We start from the raw sequence: 24163 nt of genomic DNA, 5'->3' as shown, positions 1-24163 counted from the left end.
CAGGAAAGTGCAATTCATGCCAGGTGGAGTCAAGGGTGATTTCTATTTTCTTTTTCTGGTTTATGTGACTTTCTTTATAAGCTGAAGGGAAAAGACCTAGTGGAGGAAGAAGCTGGGCAGAGGGAGTAAAGTTTGGGGAGGGGACAGAGAGAAAACCTAATTAAGGGAGCAAGGTGCTTAAACAGGTGGGTGGGATGGACCTAGCAGCCACAAAAGCCACAGGACTGAATGAAGTCTGCTTTTTCTGTAGGAAGATGATGATCATAGATGGATACAGACAGATCTGACAGAGAGAGAGCCTGGGAACTTGAGGAAATCATTCCCACTGCTTTTATTTTTTGTGTGACAGAGTCTCGGAGATGGAGTCTTAATGCTAAGGGTGCAGGGCAGAGGAGGAGAAAGCCGCCGGCGGTCACATTGCCTCTTTGGGCCTCAATTGTTTATCCCAAAAATGGGGGTACAAACTCTAAGTTCTCTAAAATGAGGCTAGGGTGCTCTGTGGCACTGGCATCTCTAATAATTCACTTTTAGGGGACTTGGAGAAAGCACTGATGAAGAATGAGTGGGAAGGCCCCGTGGCGGGTTGGGCGGCTCACATGTGAGGTTGTGAGGTTGCATCAGGACATGTGCTCCTCTCTGCATCACTAAGCAGCTTAGGGACAGACGTGCAGAAGTGGAGGATCAGTAAACCCACAGTGGGGCTGGCAGAGCCAGCTTAGTGAGACCATTGAGAAGGGGGGTTGTTGGGATTAGAATACTGAATTTAGATCTAAACTGGAAACACAGAGGCCCTGGCACAATGCTGTCAACTGCTCTTCTGCTGGGCTCCTAAATTTTACCGCTAATAACCAGGATCAAACTATTGCACAAGATCCTCATAAAATCCTTACAATCCATTTTTTTTTCCTTGCCATGCATCCAGGGTGTCATGAGGATGTGATTTTTAAATTTGGTACTCTGCTCCCTCATTATCACATCTGCATCCCAAATCCCTCATTTTCCACTCCACACCATCTGGATGGCAGATTCTTCATTCTTCCTTTTCAAGTAAAAGGATGCTGCACAGCCTGGCACTGTTGGTAATGGTGAGAACTGGAGAGCTCCGACCTGGCTAAAGCAGGGCGTAGGGAGGTATGATTCCTCCTTCTGAGCAGGCAGGCATTTGTGTCGAAGGCCTGTTTTAGGGATGAGGCTGATACATCAGACCTCGTTACTGTAACTCTGGAGCACAGAGGTCAGGGTGTTTTAAAACCACTCCTGATGTTGACCATTTGTAAATCAGTGAAGAAGGAAATGTGATGTGCCTGATCACACCTTGAAATCACCCCCACCCAAAAGCATCATCTATAGAACTGCAGTGTCAGGGCTGTAGGTGACTTGCGGATCCTCAAAGAGGTGATGTGATTCAGCAGTGGTTACACAGCTAGATATTGGCAGTTAGGACCACCATTACCGAAATCATTTCTAACATTTGGTTTCAAGTAGAAACGTAGAAAATTAGAACCCCTTCTGGGGTGCAGGAGTTGTCTGCTTGCTGGTCTCAAGTTTTTGGCAAAACAGGCTACACCTTCTCTCCAGAAAATTTCCAGATAATATAAGTGCATAATATAGGGCCATGCTTTTGCTCTGGAAAATTGTTAAAGATATAAGTGCACAAATACCTTATTATGAATTAATTGTTTTTTTTTTTTTTCTGTGGTACAGGGAATGGGAGGTTTAAATTTTCTTAGTGAGTGAGGAAAGAGATATGAGAGAATGTAAAGACAAGCATTCTCTACACTATGTATTTTGTACAACAAATATTCACTAATTTCCTATGATGTTCCATACACTGAAGCTGGTTCTGAGATCCTAGGGTAGGTAAGACATGATCTCCACCTTTTATGAGTGGGGGAGGCAATTAATTAAAAAGTAAGTTGAGCGCAGGTTCAGAGACACACTCAGGGTCTACTGAGGCATGGAGAAGAGGAAGAGGGTGTTTGTGAGAAGAATGTTAAAGAACATGTAGGAGTTTTTAGTTATTTGAAGGGAGATGCTATGGTCTGAATGTTTATTTCCCTCCTCCCCCACCAATTCATATGTTGAAACCTAATCCCCAATGTGATGGTGTTAGTAGGTGAGGCCTTTGGGAGGTGATTAGGTCACTCATGAATGGGTTAGTGCCCTTGTAAAAGAGACCTCAGAAAGCTGCCTTGCCCGCTTGCCCATGTGAGAACACAGGAAGAAGAGAGTCATTGATGAACAGAGCAGTGGACCCCCAGCAGACACCAAGTCTGCTGGTACCTTGATCTTAAACTTTTCACAACAGAGCTCTGTGAAATAACTTCCTGTTATTTATAAGCTACCCAGTCTATGGTATTCTGATATAGCAGCCCAGAAGAACTAAGACAGGAGGTGAAGATGTTTCATTTGATGATTGACTAGGTTGGGACAATCAGGGAAGAGTCAGGGAATACAAGGAATATGCCCAAGCTTTTCAGCTGATGTGAAGAACTGTCATTTATATAAATGGAGATAGAGAATAAAAAAGGAAGAACCTTCTTCCCGATCTCTGCCAATGGAAACCCTAATCATCTTACTGAGTCCATTTGTTCATACATTGACTCATTCACTTAATATTCATTCATTGAAAATTGTGTAGGGTTTCCATTATGTTAGGAAATGGGGTCAGCCCTGGTGAATAACATGACTTTAAAAAATTACAGTTGTGTTAAATGTTGCCAAGGAAAAAGCACAGTGTACAATGAAAACATCTCACAATATATCATCTGTATCTTAAACTGAAACGGAGAGGGTGGGAGGAAAGTGATTAAACTTCAGAAGAGACAGCTAAGCTGAAATCCGAAAGGTGTATATAAGTTAGTGGGGTCAACAGAGGGAGGAGGCCTCTCTCAAAGGCCTGGGTGTGAAAGCGCTTGGTGGATTCAGCAAAACACATATGACTGGAGGTGGGTAAGGGAGGAGAGTAGGATATGTGGCTGTAGATGATTCCTAGTCAGGCTGAATTATAATCAGGAGTCCTGACTTAAGGAAATAGGCAATCATCTAGGCTCTACTTCACTGTGAGTTTAGTGCTAACCTTGGATCTGGTTCTGGTAAAGGGGCTTCTCTATCTTTCCCCTGTGGGGAGTCTCCAGTTGGTTTGCTGGTTTGGGCATTGAACGCTTATGATATTCTTGAGAGTCTGTCTCAGTAACCTATTTAAGGGATAGAATCTTGTCACTCAACCAGAGCACTGTAGCTGGGATCCCATTCTGGGCTACCTGAACTTCCCGTGTGTGGGGTGGCTGAGGTTACAACCCTGCTGGTCCCCACTCTTTGACAGTAACTCTGTCCCCTTCACCACATGTTGCAGATGAGTTGACTCCTAAATGCCTGCCTTACCCTGTGAGTGCCTCCCTTTCAAGTAAGTCCCTGTTTTCTCAAGGGTGTTCTTGTCCAGAACAAAATCAAACTCTTGTTCTGATGTGGTACAGTGGAGGTTTATTTTATCTCCCTATATCTTAACTTTCAAAATTACTAAAAATATATCTAATTGTTTTAAAAATGCAGGACCTCCACTTGCCTCACATAAACATTTGCAAGTGCATTGGACATCTCACTATGTTTGAAACATAAAGCAGTATAATTTCATGAAACTTGAGAACATTGGGGTTTTAAAAATGACTTTGTAAAACTGAGTTGTTGGGCCCAGAAAATTTATTTAATACTATAAACTCAACAAATATTTCTTTTCCTCATTGTTTTTGAGACAGCGTCTCTGTCACCCAGGCTGGAGTGCAGTGGCAGGATCTCAGCTCACTGAAACCTGGAACCTCCATCCCACCAACCCCACTTCTGACCCCAAGCTCAAGTGATCCTCCCACCTCGGCCTCCTGAGTAGCTGTGACCACAGGTGCATACCACCACACCGACTATGTTTTTGTATTTTTGGTAGAGACGAGGTCTCACCGTGTTGCCCAGGCTGCCCTTGAATTCTGAGCTCAAGTGATTTGCCCGCTTCGGCCTTGCAAAGTGCTGGGATTATAGGGTTGAGCCACCACACCCAGCCAACAAATATTTCGTTATTGAATTCTACATGCAAGGCATTTTTTCTGAGTTATAGGGTTACAATGGGGAGCAAAACAAAGATTTCACCCTCACAGATCTATGTTAGTGGGAGAATTAGCTAGTCATTGTGTAGATATTTGGCAGAGCCATCTCAGCAAATTAGGAAAATGTTTCAGGATCTAAGTCTGAGCTCTAGTGAGGCTGATGGAGAGAGAAACAGCCTTTAGGACAGTTACATGCAACCAACTAGATAGTTATCAAAAAAGAAAATCACGCACTCTGAGAATCAGTAGATTCTTAATGGCTTATTAGGCAAACATGGTGACTCCTTTGAAATGTTCACTGTGACTTCAGGACCATCCTTACCTAGTCTTGCACAATTCTCCGTCTTTGACTCACAACATTCTCCTCTCCTCTCACCTTCAAATATCCATACATTGCTAGGAGTGCAAAACACTGGACTGGTTTTCTACTCTGAAGATCTTCCAGGCCTCTGCTTATTCCCTCCCCTGGTGTCTGGCCTTGTGGTCACTTTACTTCTCTGAGGCTTCCATACATTATAAGTTGGGGAAAGGAAATTCATAAATTAACATTCAAACTAGTCTTTTTTTTTTTTCCCTACCATTCGTTTCTTCCATAAATTCTTAGGCAGAGATGGGATTTTAAACAATTTTCAGCTCACACCATTGCTATGGAAATACCACCTCATTTTCTTAGAAGGAGTTCATGGGCAGACAGGTAAATACATGAACATTAGCCAGCAGGAAGCTTCAAGGACAGTAGAGCGATGAAATGTTTTTCTGATAGTTATGCTTCCTTCCAATGAAAAGTTCCTCAAAAGTATAATAGCGAGGGTCAAATGTTTATATAAAGAACTATTTAGAGCTTTGTAATGTAAAATATTGAACCCACATCTGAGGGGTCCATTTCCTTTCAAAAACTATTAGGGTTTTCAGTATACTTTTCTTTCTCATCATTCAACATATACAACCCAGACTAGCCTTTGTGAGCCCAAATAAATATGCCAGTTGCAATTTGCAGCCTAATATCACAAGGAGTAGTGCAAGCAACAGAAACTCTGAAAAAGTCTGGCAGTACTTATACAAGTAAAATGCTATTTTTCAGCATCTTTCGCCTTATCTTCACACTTCTCTGAATTATAAACATTATTTCTAGAAAGTCTAACAAGGTAATAACAAATCCACAAGTTCATTTTCAGCAAATGACTCCCAAACAAGGTGTTGACAGATTTTTATCATTTTGATTCCAGAGATTCTAGTCTCATGAAAGTGTTCATGGAGATTGATATATATTTATATATATTTAAAAGAAATGAAAAATGGAAGGAACAGTTATAACTAGGCTTTTTCATTAGAATGAATGATGAAAAGCGCTGACCCCACGTAGCACTCTGCCTTTTGAGAGCTTTTTATTTCATTGTCTTTGACCTGCAATCATAATCTTTATAAGAAATAGTTAATAAAAGAGGCTGAGAGGTAACCAAGAAGACGGGTGGCTAGAAATAAATGTTTCCTCAAGTATTTATTACCCTTCAGAAATATCTGTCTGAAATGTTAGTCCCATATATCCACTTTAACAGTGCGGAGGAGGGAAGTGGTAGCTGTTACTAATTTTTAAGGCTGGCTGGCAGCTTTCAGTCCAAGAACAAGGCTTAACTTTGCATTTTGAATAATGCAGAAATTTTCATTAGTTAGAATAGAATCAAAATTATGAATGATGTATTGCCTGCCAAAAAACTGACATTATAGTATATTTGCAGTTCTCTTTTAGAATAAGCTTTCCAGAAGTGTACTTAGACAAATTGGAAAGATACTAGTATTGTTTACTTATTTTATGTGTAAGTTTTGGAAAAATAATTCAAAAGACATGTCTTCCTGACAGAGGGTTGGTAATGTCATATCCAAGGGGCAGTTCATTATTGCACCTAAAAGCTAAGTGTTGGCACAAATAGTACTAGTGTATGAGATCGTTGCAATTGGTTTCAGACATTACATTTTGCTCACATCTGCCTTCTGAAGACCCTGGGACAACTTAATTACATCTGCACTTTTGTTTCCTACCTCTTTCAATAAAAAACATAAAATTACCCTCAGTTGAGAACTATCAGACTCAAATGTTTGTGACTGCTTTCCATGTCATCTCTCTTCCAGCAGATTATCATGTTAAGTTAGTCTTGGGCATATATACTTTGCTTTGAGCACCCAAGTTTCGTTTTGACTCTGAGTCAATTTGAATTGATGACAACACAAGTACTATATCCAGATGTCTCTCAGTAATGTAATGTATGGCCCTCATAACAAACACTAGAATTAAACCACTAATAGAATAGTCTCCAACAGCTGCTTCAATCCCAGTTTGAAGGGCATTGAAATAGCTGATTCAGAGATTTCTATAGAGAAACTTAAGCTAATTAAAGACGTCAAAGTCAATGGAACGACAATATCTGTCAGTGAACAATACAATTTATATACACTGAAAAGAAGGCTAATAGAAGGTTAACAAAAGTATCCATTTAGATGAGTCCTTTATTTTGCATACCATTTTGCATTTCCCAGCTTTACTCAAACCACAAGTCTCAAGGAAAAGACTTTTGTATATTTACTGCACTAGATGATAAGACTATTGATTAATTTGCCTTTTCTCCTACTGTTAAGTACAACTGAGCACTGGTGTCTTTTGAGAGTCTTCAAACAGTTCAGTGAGGAGGAAAAGAAAGAGGACTGTTTGTTTTGGTTGTTGTTGTTGTCTTATAACTACTCAAAAGTAGGTATCTACTTTAGAAGAGATTCAACTGGGACTTATCAATTTTTTGACTTATTCAGCTCAAATTCCAATAACTTTCAGGTTGAAATTCCAGTTACTGTCGCTCATGCTCAACCAACTGTTTTTGGCTGTGCAGCCTGTTGTAGCTGTGGGTTGGAAGCATGCTGCTAACCTTCTGTATATTAACTTCATCAAGTTGTAGAACTACTAATAAAACTAAAAATAGAGATTTTGAAGTTAATCTCAAAATGAAAAGTGTTGTCATTGAACTGCACTTTTCAAGTGACAGAAATTTTTTGTGTTGTCTAGCATTAAACAAACAAACAAACAAACAAACAAAAAACCCTGAGTAAGCATTAAATACATGATGCAATTTGTCTGCATGTTTTCACTGCCTGACACTTTTAATCTCAGGGTCTGAGGCTTGGTCAAATAAATTGAGACAAGACCCCATTAGATTCTGGATTCCAACTCATATATCATGCACCACCCATCTATTTGATGGGAAGCATTCATCAGACCCCTTTGAGGCCGTGTTCTGGAAGGAAGTTATAATGGCTAGCTACTTTGCTTCATTTTGTTACAAATTCAAACAATGACTGCAATGCAATCTCTGGTTTGGTTTGGTGTGATTTCTTTATCTAAAATAATTTATTTTTTGAAAGTTAAATTAAACTTTTGAAAGTAAATTAAAATTTTGAAAGTAGGCTGGGCACAGTGGCTCACGTCTGTAATCCCAGCACTTTGGGAGGCTGAGGCGGGTGGATCACGAGGTCAGGAAATCGAGACCATCCTGGCTAACACGGTGAAACCCCGTCTCTACTAAAAATATAAAAAAATTAGCCAGGTGTGGTGGCGGGCGCCTGTAGTCCCAGCTACTGGGGAGGCTGAAACGGGAGAATGGCGTGAACCTGAGAGGCGGAGCTTACAGTGAGCGCAGATCGCGCCCCTGAACTCCAGCCTCGGTGACAGAGGGAGACTCCGTCTCAAAAAAACCCTTTTTTTTTAAAAAGTAAATTAAAATATGAGTCCCTAACAGAGTTGTGCCAAGAAGTGTCTTATACATCAGCAGGTGCTCAATGAAGGCCGTTTGTTGACCTATGCTGCTAAAGCTCTATTATATAACTACAGGTCATATTAATAAATGTTTTTCCTTTGGGTGTTCCGCTAAAACGTGATTTAGCTTTTAAGTATCCCATTAACTTTTTTTTTAGCACCTCGTAATTTTTTTTTTTTTTTTTGCATCTCACCTGGAAGGTTGTAAATTTTAGTTGTTTTTCATTGCATTTTATATAGTTTATATACATATAGATCTTTCTGTAATGTATTATTGTATTGATATCATTACTGTTACTCAGACTTCAAAATTCTGCCACCAACATGCCTAAAATTGTTAATAGATAAGACAACCGTTGATTGTCTACTCAGCATAATGGTTAGATGTCTGATGAAAAGTTGCTAAGCTATATGACAGCAGTCCTTGGCCTTCTGAGTCTCTGCACGTGCTCTCACAAATTGAGAGTTTCAATATGTAGCGTCACCTTATTTGTGTGCAATTCAGTCTGTCAACTTTTGACTGTAACTTTAGTATGCTGAGTTCAATCATTTTAGACTCCAAATATAAAAGAGTTCATAACCCTGTAATGATTAGTTTTGGAAGCTGTATCTCATTCAAAAGGAACCCACAGGGAGAGAGAAAACAGTACTTACATGTGTCTTCTTCTTCCATGGAAATACTGATCACATAACAGGCATACACAAAACCCACCAACTGCAAAAGGGAAAACATGTGTACCTTAAGAATCTATGCCAAGTTTCCATACTTAAAGAGCCAATATAATCTAATAAAGATAAAAATTTATGAGCAACTTTTAAGAATTTGCAGTAGAAAACACTCTTTTAAAATGATAGCTGTGATTTTAAAAGAGCCTTTTCATTTCTATGTAGCCTCAATAGCTTTCTAAAAAGTACACAGAAATGGGGGGAAAAACCAATTTCTAGACATTTCACTTAGATTTTGATTTGGGACTTACAGTTCTTGTATTTTATAATCGGCAAAGATTATTAAGAAATCCATTTTAAACTTTTGATTTTTTTCTGATGATTGAGCATTTTGTACTAGCACTCATTAACTATAACTATTTTAATTTTTAAAAGCTACAGAAGGAATCAAAACATGTTGCTTATAAATTAAATACCAATCATCTACTTAATTATTTAAAATGCTCTGGGAATGTAAATCATATTTAGATACTAAATTGCTTTGTTAATCATACCACAAGAAAACACATTAACTTGCTGGTGATTCAGTAGTGATAAAATAAAATAGAAGAGATAATTTGTACTTTGGATACTAGTAGTTCAGAGAATAAATGCAGGTGTAGAATTTAACCTCTGCGTTTATGATGCTAAGAGGACGATTTTTATTCCATGGAGCCAAAGACACTGCAATTCCTAGAGGACAAAATTGTCAATGAATCTAGTTCAGTCTAAAAATACTTACTATAAGCACTTCAATAGGCATGAAAAATAGATACTTAATAGCTGCTGTAGTTTATCTTCTTGCCTTTGTTAACATTTGTTTCCACCCTTTACCCCCATTATAAAATAACACTGGGAAAAGAAACTTTTTCTGATAGTCCTGGTGTCAAAGGCTGAAGTTTCCAATGCAGAGAACAAGATTTCTGGGGCTTTTGACTACCCACGTGAATTAGGACCCTAAGCTTGTAATCCATCTCTGGACTGTCTAGACAAAGGTCAAGAAGCTCTGAGAGGATGAGAGGTTAGGGAAACGTTTAGGGTGAGGTCTTAGGAGAAGGACTTACAGAGAAATCTGCCAGGGTGCTGATGGCTCCTCCCACCCAGCGGGCACCTCCTCTCACCTCAAGCCAAGTGACGGGGTGCTTCAGAAAGCACTTGGGGAGCTTAATATTTCTTACACTTTGGGAAACATGGGGGCTTGGCAACCAACTCACACTTGGAAGAGTCAAAAGGCAAGAGGCTGTGTCTAGAGGAGTTTTTGGTAGCAGTGTGTGGAGACAGGACTGGGTGGAATCGTCAGGGTAGGATGTGTGTGTGTGCCCTTAGCCTGGGGGTAAGGCCTCTGGAGAGATCTTCCTGTGCTGTTCTGGAGTTGGAGCCATCCCAGAGGACTTCCTGGAAGGGCAGGTGACCTCAGAAAAAGGATGGTGGTACTTTGGCTATAGAAAGCAAGTAGGGGTGCAAAGTGGCAAACCAGGGAGGCTGATCATCCGAGAAACAGGTAGGGATCTTAAAGGAGGGATGGGGTGGGATTCCGAAGAACCCCTAAAAGCACCCCATGAGAAGAAGCATGAGCGTGTGGAAGCTGTCACACCCAGAGAGTATCCCTGCCAGATTACAATGGAACCCGTCATGCTAACACCTTATTCCCTCCTTTTCTCCCATCATTTCTCCTTCTACTTCATCCCCACAATAACGCAGAGGAACAGGGAGAGAAGTGGAGTGAGAAGAGGAGGAGGCAGTGCCGTGTTCCCTCCTCTCTGCAAATCTGCAAGCTGAAATCAGGCCCAAGCTGAGCAGGAGAGTTTTTAAGTGGATGAGAATTTGCAGTGACCTGGACTAGATATTTAATATCTCTGAGGAGCTAAAAGAGCTATAAATTCTGCTTGAAATATGATCCAAAGGGTGAGATGAAACAAAGCCGTAATATGTACTTGAAGGGGCAGTGAGAGAACAAACAAAATTGCCTTTTGACTGTATTCTACCAACCCATTCAGTAAACCAGTTACATACACAAGAAACGGCCCCTAATCCCATCACTAATAACTGTACAATAGATTTCTTTCCAATCTTTCTCTCTTGTAGTTGCTATATATCACTTATACTCGTATGACCCAAGTTTATACTCTCCATAAGCTTAATTATTAATGACTACGTAAATTTGTATTATTTAAATATACTGCTATGTATTAATGTTCTATTATTGAAAGTTGTTTTCAAATTATAAATAATATTGTGAAAAATATTAATGCTTTTCCTGAATTTTTGATGATCTGATTCCCAGAGGTAAAATTATTATTGCAGAAGTGCCATTGAATATTTTTATGACTATTTTTTATACATTATTGGTTTTCAGAAAGTTTGTATCATCTATCCTACCACAGCAGTGACTGACAATGCTTGCTTTTCCATACCATAGGATAGCTCCACTTAAAAATACATGCCAAGAAAATAAACAGAATGGCATCCCTTCATTTATTTATTTTTGCAATAGTTCTCTTTCATCTAACATATTTTCATATTTTATTAGTCATTTATGTTTTTTCTTTTGTGAATGACCTCAGAAGTTCTTTGCCCATTTATTAACTTGATCTTGTTCTCGTTAATTTATATGAGGTCTTATGGGGGAAAGCCTTTGCTGTATTTGTTGCAAATTTTGTTTCTTTATGTTAGCCTGTGATAGTGATGATGCCATAATGTGGGGACATTTTATTACTAAACTGTATATTAGAAGGCATTTGCCAGCAAACAACTTTCTAGTTCTTGGTGGGTTCTCCCTTGGGGGTATGTGTATATATGTGTATACCCGGAAGCATGCATATGTGTAAATCAGGAACTCTCTTGCATTAGTCTTCTGCTGTTGCTGTAAGAGATTGCTGCAAACTTAGTGGCTTAAAACAACACCAATCTTACAGTTCTGAAGGTCAGGTGTCTGAAATGGGCCTTATGAGGCTAAAATCAAGGTGTCAGCAGGACTGTACTCCTAGAAGATCTGGCAAACTCTGTTTCCTTGCCTTTTTCAGCCACAAGAGATGCCTGCATTCCTTAGCTGCAGCGGCTGATTCTGTCTCAGGCTGCCATCTCCCTGGTCCTTCCTTCCCCTCCTTCCTGTCTTGCTGTTAAGGATGTTGAACACACCTGGACAACTTAGGACAATCCCTCCATGTTAAGGTCACATGATTATCAATCAATTTTATCTGCAACCTTTATTCATTCTCCTTTGCCATGTGCAGTGATTTATTCACAGGTTCCAGAGATGAGGATGTGGAAATCTTTAGGGAACTATTATTCTGCCTATCACATCTGCCTATCACATGTGAACTCATATTTAGACTCACAGCAGGTTCTGCACAATTTAGGCCACAGTGGAGATGGAGAAATGACACTGAGAAAATTACTTAAATCTTACACAGGAACAGAAAACCAAACACCTCATGTTCTCACTCATTAGTGGGAGGTGAAGAATGGGAACACATGGACACATGGAGGGAAATATCACACACCAGGGCCTCTGGGAGGCAAGGAGAAGGGAGAGCATCAGGACAAATACCTAATACATGTGGGGCTTAAAACCTAAACGACAGGTTGATGGGCGCAGCAAGCCACCATGGCACGTGCATACCTATGTAACAAACCTGCATGTTCTGCACGTGTATCCCAGAACTTAAAGTGTAATAGCAAAACAAAACAAAACAAAAAGATTAAAGTAACCACTGAAAAAACTTAAAAAAAGAAAATTACTTAAGTTGTAATGTATGAAGTATGATTATGACATCCTAATTTTAAAAAATGATGAGAGGAAAATTTGACAAGTCACAATTCATAGCAATCCATTCTTGTCAGCAAATGCCATCTTTTAATATTGGGAAGAAAACTATGATCATCAATTTGGTGTTTTTACATCTAGTCTATGTTTTCTCATCCTACCTACAAATATAAATCCTAACAGCAGAACATAGTTATTTAATTAATTTATTTAACTTTTATTTTTGGTTTGGGGCTACGTGTGAAGGTTTGTTACATAGGCAAACACGTGGCAGGGGGTTTGTTGTACAGATTATTTCATCACACAGGTATTAAGTCCAGTACCCAATAGTTATCTTTTCTGCTCCTCTTCTTCCTCTCATCCTCCATCCTCAAGTAGACCCCAGTGTCTATTGTTTCCTTCTTTGTGTTCATAAGTTCTTATCATTTAGCTCTCATTTGTAAGTGAGAACATGTGGTATTTGGTTTTCTGTTCCTGCATTAGTTTGCTAAGGAAAATAGCCTCCAGCTCCGTCCATTTTCCCACAACATATATGATTTCATTATTTTTTATGGCTGCATAGTATTCCATGGTGTATATGTACCACAATTTCTTTATCCAGTCTATCATTGATGGACATTTGGGTGGATTCCATGTTTTTACTATTGAGAATAGTGCAGCAATAAACATAGGCATGCATGTCTCTTTATAATAGAGTGATTTATATTGCTTTGGGTATACACCCAGTAACAGGATTGCTGGATTGCATGGTAGTTCTGCTTTTTGCCCTTTGAGGAATTGCCACACTGATTTTCACAATGATTGACCTAATTTACACTTCCACCAAAAGTGTATAAGCAGATCATCATAATTATTTGAAACAGCACATTTCAAACAGTTTTCTTGACAATTTCAAATTCTGGGAGTATTATCTTTTCACTTTGATTAGATCATTGTTGTTTTTATTTTGCATTGTACCTGACAGCGAGCTTGTACTAGGAGGACACACGTCAACTCTGCTATTAAAAAAATTCATACATGTCCATAATTAGTTTTATCTTTAATGCATGGATTCTTCCAAGAAAACATCTATGCCACTTGAAATTTTGTGAACATTAGTTTTCTTAAAAACAGATAATACAATCTGTAAATCTACTAAACCTGCACAGAGATTGTAATTCATCTCAATATACCCAACACAATCGTCACTGCTAACTGCATTACACTATGGAGTTTTGCTCCCCCACAGGCTACTGCTCGCATAGTCATGCATCACATAACAACATTTCCATCAGTGATGAACCACATAAATAATGGTGGTTTCATGAAATTATAATGGGGCTGAAAAATTCCTATTGACATCGTAGCTATTGTGACATCATAGCACATGCAACACTCACATATTTGTGTTAATGCTGTTGTAAACAAATCTACTGCACTGCCAATCATATAAAAGTATAGCAAACACAAATACGTAGAGTATATAATACTTGATATTGATAGTGAGCAGTGATGCTACTGGTTTATGTTTTTATACTATACTTCTTACTGTAGAGTGTACTCCTTCTACCTGGAAAAAAAAAAAAAGTTCAATGCAAAACAGCCTCAGGCAGGTCCTTCAGAAGGTGTTTCAGAAGGCATTGTTATCATAGGAGATGACAGCTTCATGCCTGTTATTGCCAGTGAAAACCTTCCCATGAAAGAGGATATGGAGGGAGAAGACAGCGATATTGATGATACTGACCCCAGAGATACTGATGATTAGACTGAGGCTAATGTGTGTGTTTGGATCTCAGTTTTTTCTTTTCTTTACTTTTCTTTTTTTTTTTCTTTAAGACAGAGTTTCGCTCTTGTTGCCTAGGCTGGAGTGCAATGGCGCAATCTCAGCTCACCAGAACCCCTGCCTCCTAGGTTCAGAGGATTCTCCTGCCTCAGTCTCCTGAGTTGCTGGGAGTACAAGCATGCACCACCATGCCCGACTAATTGTGTATTTTTAGTAGAGACGGGATTTCTCCATGTTGGTCAGGCTGGTCTCGAACTGCCGACCTCATGTTATTCACCTGCCTCGGCCTCCCAAAGTGTTGGAATTAGAGGCGTGAGCCACCGTGCCCAGCTGGATCTTAGTTTTTAAAAAGAAGTTTAAAAAGTTAAAAAAAAAATTAATAGAAAAGGGTTTATAAATAGGATGTAAAGAAAAAATATTTTTGTACAACTGCACAAGGTCTATGTGTTTGTGTTATAAGCTAAGTGCTATTTTGAGAGTGAAAAAGTTCTTTAAAAAGTTTATAAACTAAAAAAGTTACAGTAAGCTAAGATGAATTTGTTATTGAAGAAAGTAAATTTAAAAAAATAAATGTAGTATAGCCTAAGTGTACAGTGATTATAGTCCACAGCAGTGTTGAGTAACATCCTAGGCCTTCACATTCACCAACCGCTCCCTCACCAACTCACCGAGAGCAACTTCCAGTCCTGCAAGCTCCAACTATGGTAAGTGCCATATACAGGCTTATCCACTTTTACGTGTTATACCATATTTTTACTGCACTTCTTCTATATTTAGATACGTAAATACTTACCATTGTGTTACAATTGCCTATAGTATTCAGTACAGTAACAGTGCTATAGAGGTTTGTAGCCTAGGTGTGTAGTAGGCTACACCACCTAGGTCTGTGTAAGTAAACTCTATGATGTTCCCACAATGATGAAATCGCCTAAGGCCGCATTTCTCAGAATTTATCCCGGTAGTTAAGTAACATGAGACCTTCTGGCATATAGGCCTAGTAAGGCTACCAGTGTTAAACTATAAGTCAGATATTGTTACTAGCTAATGTTCCTTAGGTTTTTAGATAAAAATAAATAGAAAAAGAAGCTGCAACTTCCTATGCTTCCACGGATTATCCTGTGCATCCCTTTCAATACATGCATTTTCTGTTGTTATTTTGTGTACCTCTTTGAATTCATTACTTTGGGGGGCTTACTTCGAAGATGATCCTTTAGCTTGAAAAATAGTTCAGTAAGTTTGGGCGACATGAGTTCTAGTGTCATAAATATTGATAAATCAGATTTCTTTTGAAATCTAAGGAGCTAGACCAAGCAGCAGCCAGGCAGATCAAGATTCTCTTCCTATCAACTGTGACTAAAATGACTGACACTCTGGATTTTCTTTCAGTGGCACTGCAAGGAAGGAGAAGGATAGTAGCAGAATGGAGGAATCAGGCTGCAATGGAAAATTTCTGTACAAGGAGTTCTGTTGTTTTGCATACAGACAGAAATTTAGATGAGGCATTGCGAATTCTATGTTGGAAGTTGCTTATTGGATAGTAAGCCCATAGTTGCTTGATAGTTTTTTTGTATTCCAATGATTATCCCTCCACAACAAACTCAGGTAAGTTAAATTTCACAAATCATTATTTTTTCATCTATATAGGTGAGAGGTAAGCAAAGATATATCAAAATGTTTTGATTGAGTACTATGGGATTTTTCCAGTGTAAAGCTAAAGTCTTCATGATAGCTCAATGCCACAATGAATATTATTTTCTAATGTTCTAATATATTGCCTCCCCTCTGTTTTTGGAAAAAATATAATACTTCTACCCACACCTTTATATTGAATTAAAGTAAATTATTATTTTGTCTTTTTTGATGTTTTTCAATATGAGAATGATGCCTAAAGTGTATATTAGCATATTGTTAGCCTCTTTGACAGGACATATGTATTTCGGTGTTTTCTAATATTGGCTCATTCAATTTGTCATGCTAGAGTCCATCAGCATTTACTGTTTGATCCATTGGCATTTACTGGAAGAAAGGCCAGAGGATTGATGAGAACGTCTCTTGAGAACAAACTCAGTCATGCTGATACATTGTTTTCACATATCAATATATAGAGTTGATTTGATGGAGTTGAGCCTGGAAATCCAACAGGAGACCAATTTCCCTTGAAAAAAAAAAATCCTATCCCGATGGAAGAATCTTAACCCGAAACTAAGTGTATACTACCCTCTACTAGTTTATCTTTCCACTGTTGTAAGAGGACTGGAAATTGTTAACTGTTAGTAGTTGAACTATATATTATTTTGTTATATATTCACACATTTAAGGAAAAAAATCTAGGTACCCTCTAAGAAATCTTTATAATAGAAAATAAAATTGTATTTGTTGCAGGAAATCTTTATGTGATTTTAATGCACACTTTCTTCTAGGCTAAAAAGAAAGATGTTGACCAGATGACTAACATTGAAAAATAAATGCAAACTTTGCAGTATTTATTTTATCCTTCAAGTAAGTACAGTTGAAATTCAAAGAGAGGTTTGGGAGGAGGATGAGGCATTAAGCAAGTTATGTACGAGAAGATGGTTATAGATGAACTTTTATGAAGGCAAAAGAGAGTAAGCTCTTTGGATATTTTTTTCAGAAATATGTGTTTACTTAAGTTCTATGCAACTTATACTTTTTTCTCATAGTTTTAAGACCATGGATTATTCTAAAAATATTGATTTAACTGCACTTTCTGAAAAGATTCATTGTCTATGTGCTAAAGAGAACTGGTCAATTTATTTATTTTTACTTTTCCAAATAACTAGTCTTTTGATGGACAGAAAGTAAGGTCAGTTTCTTAATATGGAAGCATATTATGCCTCCCTATCCAGTGAATATTTTCTTACTGATAAATGTGGGAATGTACAATTTTAAAAGAACAGAGCAATGTATAGCAAGAAAAAATTTGTTAGATCTAACTATTCACTAATGGACCTTAATATTGTCTTGATAGATGACATGAAAGAATTTTTGGCCAGGCAATTGAGACAGACAGTACCATTAGCTGAAAACAATAAGACGATGACATGCCATGCTAGAAATATTAAATCATTCTTCAAGTCCTCAAACAGAATTTGGAACCATAATCTCAATATTATTATAAATGAATTAATTAAAACTTTCCTTTTACTTTTGCCTTATTGATGGGCACACTCATGAAATATTTATTCCAAAAATTACTTTTGTTATTGTGATTAACCAAACTGCTGCTTAATTAATAATGTTACCCTCATGAGAAACTGTCTAGACATCATGTTAATAAGCAATTTGTAGATGACTGACTGTTGTGTAGTTCTTGATTTCCCAGAATTTGAATTTAAATAGTCCCTGTGGCTTTCTGCTTGTCTACAAGAAGTGGAAAATGTATTCTTGCCAATAACAAACACATACAAAGTAAATAACATCAGCATAACAATCTTGATTATCTCTGCTTTTAATAAAGTTTTAAAAAGAATCATTCATTTTAAGGACACCTTCTGTCTTCTCTCACTAAAGGTATCCATTTCTGTAGTTATATAATTTAAAATAACTTTCTTCTCTATATTGTAAATTCTGACAGCATACTTTCCATCTTCTTTGATATATTTACTTAATGCAAATGACATAAAACTACATTCTAACTCCACTTTTTGTTAAGAGATTGATTATTTTTTTGCAAACAGAATTTGTATGTGGGGTTGGTTTGTTTTGACCTGCAGGCCTTGTATAAGAATTGACTAGATTAGGTTTCACATCTATAGATACTAGGAGGATAATCACTGGCTGTGTGTCCTGCTAGTTGTGAATCTTACTAAGAATGAATTAAAAAATTGAGTCATCCCTGAAATCATGTGTCTTTAGTGGCCACTTTTATGTGAAATAGATGGATAAAAAAAGCTCATCCAGGGAACTCAGAGAAGAGAGGATTGCTGGACTTGAAGAAAGACAGAAGGAGCCCTGAACAACATAACTCCCCAATCACTCTCCTGTTTCCCCACATTCACACCAACATTGACATCTTAAAGCTTAAGAGAATCCTTAAGGAATGATAGAAGTTTCTCTATTTAATACATGGTGTATTAGTCTGTTCTCATGCTGTTAATAAAGACATACCTAAGACTGGGTAATTTACAAAGGAGAGAGGTTTAATGGACTCACAGCTTCATTGCTAAGGAGGCCTCACAATCATGGCAGAAGGCAAAGGTGGAGAAAAGTCATGTCTTACATGGCAGGAGGCAAGAGAGTGTGTGCAGGGGAACTCCGCTTTATAAAACCATCAGATATTATGAGACTTATTCACTATCATGAGAACAGCATGGGAAAGACCCACAGTCAAGATTCAACTATCTCCCACTGGGTCCCTGCCATGACATGTGGGAATTATGGGAGCTATAATTCAAGATGAGATTTGGATGGGGACACAGCCAAACCATAACATTCCACTCCTGGCCCAAATATCATGTCCTCACATTTCAAAATGAATCATGCCTTCTCAACTGTCCCCGAGAGTCTTAATGCATTTCAGCATTAACCCAAAAGTCCAGAGTCCAAAGTATCATCTGAGACAAAGCAAGTCCCTTCCACCTATGAGCCTGTAAAATCAAAAACAAGTTAGTTACTTCCAAGATACAATGGAGATACAGGCATTGGGTAAATACTCCTGTTCCAAATGGGAGAAATTGACCAAATAAAGGGGCTACAGGCCCCTTGGAAGTCCAAAATCCAGTGGGGCAGTAGGCTCCAAAATGATCTCCTTTGACTCCATGTCTCACATACAGGTCACACTGATGCAAGGGGTGGGTTCCCATGGTCTTGAGCAGCTCCACAGCTGTGGCTTTGCAGGGTATCACCCCCATCCTGGCTGCTTTCATAGACAGACGTTGAGTGTCTGTGGATTTTGTAGGTCTATGGTGCAAGCTGTCAGTGGATCTACCATTCTGGGGTCTGAAGGACAGTGGCCCTCTTCTCATAGCTCCACTAGGCAATGCCCCAGTGGGGACTCTGTGTGGGGATTCCCACTGCACATTTCCCTTCTGCACTGCACCAGCAGAGGTTCTCCACAAGGGCTCTGCTCCTGCAGCACACCTCTGCCTGGACATCCAGGTATTTCCATACATCCTCTGAAATCTAGGTGGAAGTTCTCAAACCTCAATTCTTAACTTCTGTGCCCCTGCAGGCCCAATACCATGTGTAAGTTGTCAAGGCTTGGGGCTTGCACCCTCTGAAGCAACAGTCTGAGCTGTACATTGGCCCCTTTTAGCCACAACTGGGATGAAGGGCACCAAGTCTCAAGACTGTACAAAGCAGCAAGGCCCTGGGCCCAGCCCATGAAACCATTTTTTCCTTTGAGGCCTACCAACTTGTTATGGGAGGGGCTGCTATGAAGACCTCTGAAATGCCCTGGAGACATTTTCCCCATTGTCCCAGCAATTAACATTTGACTTCTTATACAAATTTCTGCAGCCAGCTTGAATTTCTCCTCAGAAAATGGGTTTTGCTTTTGTATTGCATCATCAGCCTGCAAATTTTTTGAACTTTAATGCTCTGCTTCCCTTTTAAACACAAGTTCCAATTCCAAACTATATCTTTATTAATACATAAATACATTAATATGTAACAGCACCCAAATCACCTCTTAAATGCTTTGCTGCTTAGAAATTTCTTCTGTCTGATACCCTAAATTATAGCTCTCAAGTTCAAAGATCTACAGATCTCTAGGGAAGGGGCAAAATGCCACCAGTCTCTTTGCTAAAACATAGAAAGAGTCACCTTAATTTTACTTTCCAACAAGTTCCTCATCTCCATCTGAGACTACTCAACCAGGACTTCATTGTCCATATCACTATCAGCATTTTGAACAAAGCTATTCATAAGTCTCTGGGGAGTTCCAAACTTTTTCATACCTTCCTGTCTTCTGAGCCCTTCAAACTCTTCCAATCTCTTCCTGTTACCTAGTTTCAAAGTTGCTTCCACATCTTTTGGTACCTTTACAGAAGTATGCCACTCCTGGTACCAATTTACTGTATTAGTCTGTTCTCACATTGCTAATAAAGACCTATTACCCAATACTGGGTAATTTATAAAGGAAAGAGATTTAATTGACTCACAGTTGCACATGGCTGAGGAGGCCTCACAATCATGATGGAAGGCAAAGGATGAGCAAAGTCATGTCTTACATGGCGGCATGCAAGATATCGTGTGCAGGGAAACTCCCCTTTATAAAACCATCAGATCTCATGAGACTTATTTACTATCATGAGAACAGCATGGAAAAGTCCCACTCCCATGATTCAATTATCTCCCATTGGGTCCCTCCCACGACACGTGGGAATTATTGGAGCTACAATTCAAGATGAGATTTGGGTGGGGACACGGTCAAACCATATCGCACAGGTTCTACAATGCTGCTCGTTAGTTATTGTTTCCTCAAGTTCAAAATGACTCTATGAAATCCTTCACCAAGGCTGCGTATGGGAGGCAGACAGAGACTGACACACTGCTCTGTGCGGAGCTTTATTCCAATGAAAGTCATTAAGCTGAACATTTGTGAATAGAAAGCTTCCATATGTAACATATTTGGGTTAAGGTATTAAGTAACTTCTAAGAGAAAGCATAGCTACCTAATGTCAGAAACTTTGCAGGGATTTTACCCTACTTATAAATTAACAAATTAGTCTATTACTGTTCCATGGGTGCTGGGTCAGAAACAAAGGAGTTTTACTCACAATGCAGAGGGCAACACAAGTTTCATATATCTTTTCTCCATTTATCATGCTTCTTGGGCCTTGATGGATGCGTGTACACCTGTGGGTTGTGTTATTGGGAAGAAATTCTGTGCTGTTCTCACAGTAAGGCGAATCCAGCCTACTTTCTGTGGGGGTGTGATGGGGAAGAAGTTAATTCATCCCTGAAGGTAGCTTGATGAAAGCACAATGCTGAGAAATTCTCAGGTAAACAGCAATGACACATGTAGAGGTTAACAGAATATCTGTAGATGGTATTTAAAGCCATGTGACTGAATTAGATCACTAAGGAAGTGAGTGAAGTCAGAGAAGGGGTCCATGGATGAAGTTCTGGAGCATCATAACATTCAGCAATTGGAGAGAAGACTAGAAACCAGCAAAAGAGACGGAAAAGGACTGACAAGAGAAGTATGAGGGGTACAGAAATGGAGGCTATTGGACGTGTTAAAGGTCTCTGATAGGTTAAGAACAATGACTGAGCATTGAACAGTGTACTGGACAAGTGGAAGACATCAGTGGTCTTAATGATGGTCATTCTGGTGGAGAGAAGGACAAAAATTCGATCAGAGCAGGTTCAACAGAAAATAAAATGTTAACAGTTCTTTCAAGGAGTTTTACTGAAAGAGGAGGAGAAAAAGGAGAGTTGCTGGAGAAAAATATGAAGTCAGTGAGGTTTCTTTATTTTTTAAAAGGTGAGTTTTATAGCAATTATAGCATATTTGAATTTTGATGGTAATAAACACTTTCTTAAATCTTTATTCACAATTGGAGGTAGGTACTCAATAACAAAGATTATTTCACAGGTGCAAGTGCACATGCACTTGTTATACACTTCCAGCCCCTTTATGATCCAGCTTCAGCCTGGCTCCAAGGCTTAACTTCCACTCTCCTCTGCCATGCATCTGTACTCCAACTCCCTGAGTACACCCCATTATTTGCTTGCCCGTGACCCCTCACCCTGTTCTCATATCTCTGCATGCACAAACCCTCTCATTCTTTAAGCCCAGTTGTAAATGTCACTTTCTTTGATTTCTTTAGTTGATCCATCTCTAGTCTGAACAGTGTCTACACTTTGTTCTTATATCTGTAATGGCAGCTTCAAAGTACTGCTTAGTATCACAGCATTGTGTCCATTCATTATCTTCTAAGTAGGTCCTGGAAGGCAGGAACTACCCTCTGAGAGACCTGATGCAAAGGTTGTGTCCTCTGAGAGTCCTGCCCCACCTCCATCAGACCCAAGTCTCACCTTGAATTGTAATAATCCCCAAGCTTCTTCCTCTACTTTGACACATTATCATACTCCTCGAATAAAGCACATTTCGCATGGTGATTATACTTATTTACATGTTTGTCTCTACTATGAAGCTCTTCCAGGATGAGAGCTTTTTCTCAATTCAACTGTGCATTTCTAACACTTAGCACTGCCTGCTAAGAAGAATGTATTCATCAAATGTTTCTGAATGAATCAATGATGAGAAGAATTGCATTGCAAAGTGAGATAGGGGAGGAAAACCAGTATGTCTGAAATACAGTGGATGAATTTCAGAACTCCAGCATGGTAGCAATCCTGAAGTTCCCTCATGGGTCACCATGTTGCTCAGCCACTGTAAACTCCAGCTCTGCTTGTGTGCATCGGAGTTATTGCCATGATTCAATAAGTTCTCCAGATTTTTGCTGCTTTGCTTTGATATTGTTTGGATCATGCACTAAACATGAGAACAAGTCAATGATTATATAATACCATCTTTAACAGATGGATGAAGTATAAACATGTGGAAAGAAAAGGGATATTAGAGTCTTTTCGCTTATGGGTTAACATTGGTTGATTTTACATGAAACCAAACATTTGAAAGATATTAAAAATAACTATGGATATTTCAGAATGCATACTGCTTCTATCACTGGGGAGAGAGAAATAATATGACAGGATAAGACTTTTCCAGCCACTCTGTTGAACTGATACAGCAGTTGTCATCAGGCAGGCAGTGTTCCAACCCTCATAGCAAGCCTAAATTCAGCATACTCTCTTGTCCTAAGTCAGGATGATAAACGATGGAATGTCCAGATGCATAACATGTGGCTACTAATTTGGGAAACTTTCAAGTCCATCTTCTAAGGGGTTGAGGGCTCATCTTTGTCCAAGGTTTCACCTTCAGTTTTGGGTTGGACAGTGATATGGTTTGGCTCTGTGTCTAAATCTCACTTTGAGTTGTAATAATCCCCATGTGTCAAGGGTGGGACCAGGTGGAGATAATTGAATCATGGTGATGATTTCCCCCACGCTGTTTTCATGATAGTGAATGAGTCCCCATGAGATCTGGTGGTTTTATCAGGGGCTTCCCCCTTCTCTCGACACTCATTCTCTCTCCTGCCACGCTGTGAAAAGGTGCCTTCTGCCATGATTGTAAGTTTCCTGAGGCTTCCCTAGCCATGCTGAACTGTGAGTCAATTAAACCTCTTTCTTTTATAAATTACCCAGTCTTGGGTATTTCTTCATAGCAGTGTGAGAACAGATTAATACAGGCAGCATATTTATCCTTCCTTATTCTAGAGGGCTTATCAAAAACTCTGAGACTGAAGAAGAGGCAGCAGGTGGACAGTTTCATCTCCCCATGCTTTGTGGCCACATTTCTTTTTCTATGGCTCCCGAGACGGCCCTTTGGTGCGACAGTCACCCGGGCCCCTCTGTGCTCTCTTGTGTGGCCAGCGGAATGGAAGTCTAGGCTCTTAGGATCCTCAAGGGAAGAAGTCTTAGGAAAGACTGGCCTCTTATTTATTTGGATCACTCTGGGGAGAGTGTGACTCCCAGTAATACCTAATCTGTTTGTTTTTAATCAAGCTGTTCCTACTGTTCCTTCAGGAATCCAGAATTAGAGCTGCATCTTTTATGGAAGTGTCCTATGCCAAGTGAAACCTGAAATTATGTGAAGACATTTGGTTCATTCTTCTAAGAGTCCCACTGGCACCCTGGACTCCAAATGAATCAATGAATATGGAAATAAGTTGTTTTCTCCACGATGACCATAAAAATTCACAACAGCAGCAGCATCACATTTATTCAAGCTCTGGGGATTTACTGCCCTTATGTGTATGGGAAGCACTTGTGGAGACAGCTTCAAAATGAAAAACAAATGATTTGCTGGCCTCTACCAAGGAAGATAAGACTTTCAATGACATATCTTCTGTGATACAGACACTCAGCACACACTAGCTCAGCAATATCATGGAGGACATCAATGTTACCCTGACTCACAAAGAACCTTGTTCTAAGATAATGCATTT

General features: G+C 39.1%; 1 protein-coding gene across 4 annotated transcripts in view; it reads right to left on the bottom strand.

Annotated features, from left to right (window-relative positions):
• The window catches only part of NKAIN3 (sodium/potassium transporting ATPase interacting 3), a 731409-nt gene that overhangs the window by 75681 nt on the left and 631565 nt on the right, over positions 1–24163 (bottom strand). For all 4 annotated transcript variants that reach the window (XR_001446689.3, XM_015145447.3, XM_015145448.3 and 1 more), the window contains exon 5: positions 8545–8605. Coding sequence is in view for 3 of the 4 variants with exons in the window: in XM_015145447.3 (XP_015000933.1) it covers positions 8545–8605 (61 nt within the window). In the remaining variant the exon portion in view is untranslated. The remainder of the gene's footprint in view (positions 1–8544; positions 8606–24163) is intronic.

The sequence above is a fragment of the Macaca mulatta genome, chromosome 8 (assembly GCF_049350105.2).
Source record: "Macaca mulatta isolate MMU2019108-1 chromosome 8, T2T-MMU8v2.0, whole genome shotgun sequence".
NCBI lineage: Eukaryota > Metazoa > Chordata > Mammalia > Primates > Cercopithecidae > Macaca > Macaca mulatta.
The sequence above is the reverse complement of the archived record's forward strand: the minus strand, read 5'-3'. Positions and strand labels throughout refer to the sequence as shown.